Here is a 5,194-nt window from a genome sequence, read left to right on the forward strand (position 1 = left end):
GGAAAGAGAGCAGCCTGGGAACACCACTGCCTGTCCAGCGTGGCACCCTCTTGGGAGGTGGCAGTGCAGGCTGGGCCCCTTCCCGAAAGGAGAGTGACTGGCTTTTGTTTGCCAAGCAGAAGGAAAGGGCCCAGGTCCACAAGCTGGCGGAAGGGACCGCCCGCCTGTCTGTCCGCTTACCTGAGACTCCTGGCGCATGCTGACCTCCTCCCCGCCATCCTTCTCCACCTCCTCCTTGCTTGGTGACCTGGATACGTATTTGGTTTTGTTCACAGATTCCTCAACCACCTTTTTTTCAGACTCCTTCATTATTTCCAGTGACTCCTGTGTGGTGTTGCTGCTTGACATCTTCAGAGCCCTACGACGTAGCAATGGGCACCTGCCAGAAGAGGTGACAGAAGGGGGAGAAGAGAGTCAGGAGGTGAGGAGAGTTTCTCTTTGGAACACAAACTCTTGTACATATAGGTTATAAGCTCCTTGTAACTCATCCTGTGTATAAAGACCCCAAAGGAAGCACTCCAGTGACAGTTGGCCCACTCCTCTCCTTGGCTCCAGCCCCTTGCAGGGCTCCCCCTCCAAGGGACCTTGCAGGAGCACCACGATTCTCACCGGGGCTCTGCAGACACTAGCAGTGCTGAACAAAGCCGCTGATATACACAGAGTTTCCCATCGCAGCCCTCTGCCCTCTAACTGCCTTGATGGGAGGGAGAGGCTGAGGGTAGCCCTAACGAGGCAGAGAATTCAGGAAGGGAAACGAGCTCAGCCAGAGGAGGAGTGCTCTGCCCTGGGACAAACAACAGCAACAACAAATCTGCATTTTTACCCCAAATCCCAGCCCAGTCCTTCTTGCAATTAGTCAAATCTTTAGTGAGAAAACAGCCTCGTACTCAAGATACTGCCCTGGTGCCTCTGGCGAAGGGAGGTAACCCCGCAGCCTCCTCTCTAGCTGCCCATGGCTGGATATTTCAGGAAAAGTGGGAGTTGAACAGTCACATTACAGATGAAGACAAAAAAAAAAATATAATGCTTCCCAACAAAGCTGCATTTAATTGCTTCCTCTTGATTATCAAGAACACACGCAGCCCACAGAGCCTGTGAAACCAGCCCTGAATTAGAGTGGAATCGAGACAGGGCAGCAACACGTGCCTCAGCCTGGAACAGGAGCGATGGACAGGTCACACCCCGTTCGTCACATCAAGCGTTAATTCCAAACTGACTGTCTAGAACGAAAGCGTCGGCCCTCTCCACTGCTCAGAGCAGGCTCCTCTGAGCTCGAGCGAGGGCTAAACCAGGTAAAGCAGGACTGCAGAGGGATACTGGTGCTGGGAAACGCGCTTACAGAGGCGTTGTCTGCGCGGAACCCGATGTTGGTCCCGAGTACGGAGGAGGAGGCTGGATACAGGCAGGGTAGAGGCAAGTTTCCAAAAAGAAAAGGGGAAGCCTAAACTTGAGAGAGGTTCAAACCAAAGGCCTGGGCACTTGAAAACAGCTGCTAACAACTTGTTTTATTAATTGCTTTGGCAGAACATGGCTGAGAGGCAGGTCTCGCAGAGATTTATCGACTCTTGGCTCTGCAGTCACTAATATTCATTAACTAATTCAACCTCATTCCGCTTTAATTTTTGGGGCTGCTGAACACAAATCGTGCATTGGACTCTTGTTGCAGCTGCTGGAACCAGCTGCAGACACAGATAAAGGCAGCATACGAGAAAGTGCCATCACCTGCTTCTAGTTCCTGGATTCTTACAGGGATTTGTAACAAGCTTGTGAAGACACTGAGGGCAAATGCCCTGTTGTGAACGGGAAAATGCTGCGTCACAGCCCTGTGGCAGGGCTGCAGCCAGAGAAATCGCAGCAGCATGCAGCTTGGGAGATGCCAGCACCGCCCTGGATCCGAGCAAGAGGCTGAGGCATGACGCTTCTGGGCAAAAGGAAGCAGCTCTGGTCACCTCGGCTTGTCACCTACCACTGCCTGTGCTAGACTGATGATGAGCTTTCTCCCAGCAAGAAGGTTCATTGCTGTCACTTCAGAATCACAGATGGAAGAACCAGGAAAGGAAAAAGTTACTTAACCCAAGGCCTGGATGAGTAAGCAGCACCTTGAGGTTGCGTGGGAAACATCCCCACTGATCCCCGGAAATCCATGGAAAAAGGGCGCAGGGGAAGCAAAAAAAGCTGGCATGAGGAAGCTGACAGGGCTGCACCGTCTGCTGTACGCACAGGAACCAGTATGTTTCGAGGCAGACACTGGTCTCAGTGGGAGAGAAACTCTGGAGGCTGAGGATGGATGCAGGCAGGCAGGTGCCCGGAGAGAACTGGTGCACGAATCCAGCCAACGTTCACACCAAAAAAAGCTGGCATGAGGAAGCTGACAGGGCTGCACCGTCTGCTGTACGCACAGGAACCAGTATGTTTCGAGGCAGACACTGGTCTCAGTGGGAGAGAAACTCTGGAGGCTGAGGATGGATGCAGGCAGGCAGTTGCCCGGAGAGAGCTGCTGCAGGATCCCAGCCAGTGTTCACACGTGCTCACTCTGGAGCAGGAAGGTTTCAAGAATCCCACCGTTCATTCCATAAGCAACCTGCTATGTAGTGCACCTGGAAGTGTCCAGGCGAGAACGCCAGAGAGCAGAGGGCTCCTCATACCGAGCAAATACAATTGGGCACGATGCCTGTGCCCAGCGCAGTGCTGAGCCGGTCTCCTTCAGCCCAGCATCATCACGCTGTACCCAACAGGCTGCCCCACAACCAAACCGGTGGCTCCTGGCAAAAACCAGCTGCTGTTGCTAGCTCGTTACAGAAAAGGAACCAGAGCAGTCTGCTGTTCCCAGGAGCTCTGCAAACACCTCACTCTCCTACCTGCTGGTGATTTCCAAGCAGGTATGTGGCCTCAAATGCCAGGTGGAGGAGAAGGTGAGAGCACCACATCTACTCTTCTGAACGCCGAGCAGTGCCGATCCCTGCGCTGCACAGACCACTCGCTGCTCCCTTCCGCTTCCTGACGCAGTCCCATGGGACAGCGCGCAGCGCCACTGACGGCCCCCCTGGAGCACCCCTGTGGGAAGCAGCTTCCTTCAGGAATCACCGAGATGTCTCCTCCAGCTGCAAGGGTCTGCTCTTCACGCCGGCAGGCTGGGCACCAGCAGCTGCCAACACGGACCGCAGCCGGGCTCCCAGCTTCACAGCGGGCACAGCTGGGAGGCGAGCCCCGTGCAAGAGCCTCTGCTCTGCCGCGAGGTCTCCAGCAGGGACGAGGTCAGCCAAGGAAAATGGAACTTGCCTGATTCGCACATCAGCCCACTTAGTGGGAGTCTGGGTTATGCAGGGTGTGAAGCGGGTAAATTCTGCCTCCCTCTCCCCAAAATGCTCCACGCTATAGGAAACTACTCCGGCCTCATGTCCAGGCCAGGGGCCAGGAGGATCCGTAGCAGATTTGGGGGAGGCAGGAGGAGGCACCTGAACTGCACACATGACGCTCACCTCAGGGGGGAAATCCTGCAGGAGCAGGTTTTGTACAGCTCGTCCTCTTTGCAACAGCCACCCCATAACAAGTTTTTACCCCCGAGCCAAAGAGAAGGGTAATGGGATCTTTTCTCATTATACTGCACCACAACTGCTGCATCACAAGGGGAATCTCAGCAGTTTTCTGTCTCCTCCTCCAGAAAAGACAACTCAGAGCCACTGAATTAACACCTGTAGGCTGCCCTCTCCTGACAAAGCTTCCGTCCCTGGCAGAAGTCCTCCAGGATACTTCCCTGAACACAGAATTCAGAGAAGATATGTGCACTGCTAGTGCTTCTCCGCAGCACTGCTTTCCGAGGAGGTTTCCTCTCCGTATGAATGAATCAGTCCTGCTCCCCCCGGACAGACGTGGGAGGTAGTGAGGGGGTGGCAGACATGAGCTGCTGTGACAGACAGCGGCCTGCAGAGAAAGTGGAAGTTCAGAGGACTTGCTGAGGTGGGTGGGACTGTGCTGTGCCTTGCCAGGGAGATGCAAAGATTACACAGATGCAACATGAGCGAATCCACAAAACCTGTGTCAGAAAAGAGAACAACGGAGCCGCGGAAGATGGGCGAGCTGCCACTGATCTTTTCGTTTGGGGCTGGGGGCTGGCACAGGAAAGAGGCCAGCCAAGGCAGTGACAGCCTGGACCCTTCGTGCATGCTGGCCAAGGGCCAGATGAAGGGTAACCATGACAGGTTTGCATCCTCCTCTTCACCTCCAAGCGGAACACTGAATCCCACCTCTGCTCTCTTCTTGCTACATGCAGTTTGCAGTTGCCAAGCCACAACAACGCAGGCAGCAGCTGGTCCTGGTCAGGCAGGGAATAAAAGCAAGAAACTTCTGCATTTACAGTCAGGATGGGTCCAGCAGCAAAGCTGGGAAAGGCAGGAAGCCTGCTGCTAAATACAGTCTCTTCCTGGCCTTGTTTCTTGGGCCACAGACATACTCCTGTGAGCTAAACGAGGGTGCAAAGGAGACACACGGCTGCTTGGCTGTCGCTGCTCACATGCACGCTCTGAGCTGCAGGAGGACAGAGGTATCTGAGGCAGCTCGTCCCACCATGCAAGACAGTTAAGCTTTTGGTTTTCAGGGGGAAAGGGAACGAGTGTGAGTGGGCTCCACTTGCTCAGTCCCTGTCCAAGCCATGACCATGACAGCAAGTTTGCATGCTTACAGCCCTCCAGATCAGGCTTTACAATTTGCCCCAGTGATATGAGTCCTGACTCACTTCCCCTCCATCTCCTCCCTTGGTTATTAACCGATTCTTTTTTTAGCTTCCCAAGACTCAGTCCAAAAGGCATTCAACAGGACAGAGCACAAATCTTACCAGACGCAGCCCAGGTCATCAATGTTAATGGAACAGAGTTTTCATTATGGAGAAGGCTGCAGAGCTTCGCTGGCAAGAAGAAACCCTGACATAGCCATAACGACAGCAGCTTTCTCCATCCTCAGGCTGGTTATAAAATACAAAGAAAGCATACTTAGAAACAAACCACATCCAACCACACGCTAAGCAGAGTTAAAGCGCTCCGAGGGCTCAGAAATAAACATCCCAAGGCTGGTGATTCACTGACGGGCAGGACAGTCCCCACCTCGCTGCTGCGATAGAAAATCAAAGTCAGTTCTGAGCGCTGGGAGGAGAACCAAGCAGGAGGAGCTGGCCCAGCCCAGGGGAGGTTTGTTGGTGCAA

The 5,194-nt window shown here is 53.9% G+C and overlaps 1 protein-coding gene across 1 annotated transcript in view; it reads right to left on the bottom strand.

Annotated features, from left to right (window-relative positions):
* LOC104496316 (R3H domain-containing protein 2-like) overlaps positions 1-348 on the bottom strand; it is a gene marked incomplete at its 3' end in the record, with an annotated part of 14,241 nt that extends 13,893 nt beyond the window's left edge. The window contains exon 1 of the mRNA XM_010139408.1: positions 181-348. Within this exon, the coding sequence (XP_010137710.1) occupies positions 181-348 (168 nt within the window). The remainder of the gene's footprint in view (positions 1-180) is intronic.
* Between the last annotated feature and the right edge of the window lie 4,846 nt (positions 349-5,194).

The sequence above is a fragment of the Buceros rhinoceros genome, unplaced genomic scaffold (genome assembly GCF_000710305.1).
Source record: "Buceros rhinoceros silvestris isolate BGI_N320 unplaced genomic scaffold, ASM71030v1 scaffold21317, whole genome shotgun sequence".
Taxonomy (NCBI): domain Eukaryota; kingdom Metazoa; phylum Chordata; class Aves; order Bucerotiformes; family Bucerotidae; genus Buceros; species Buceros rhinoceros.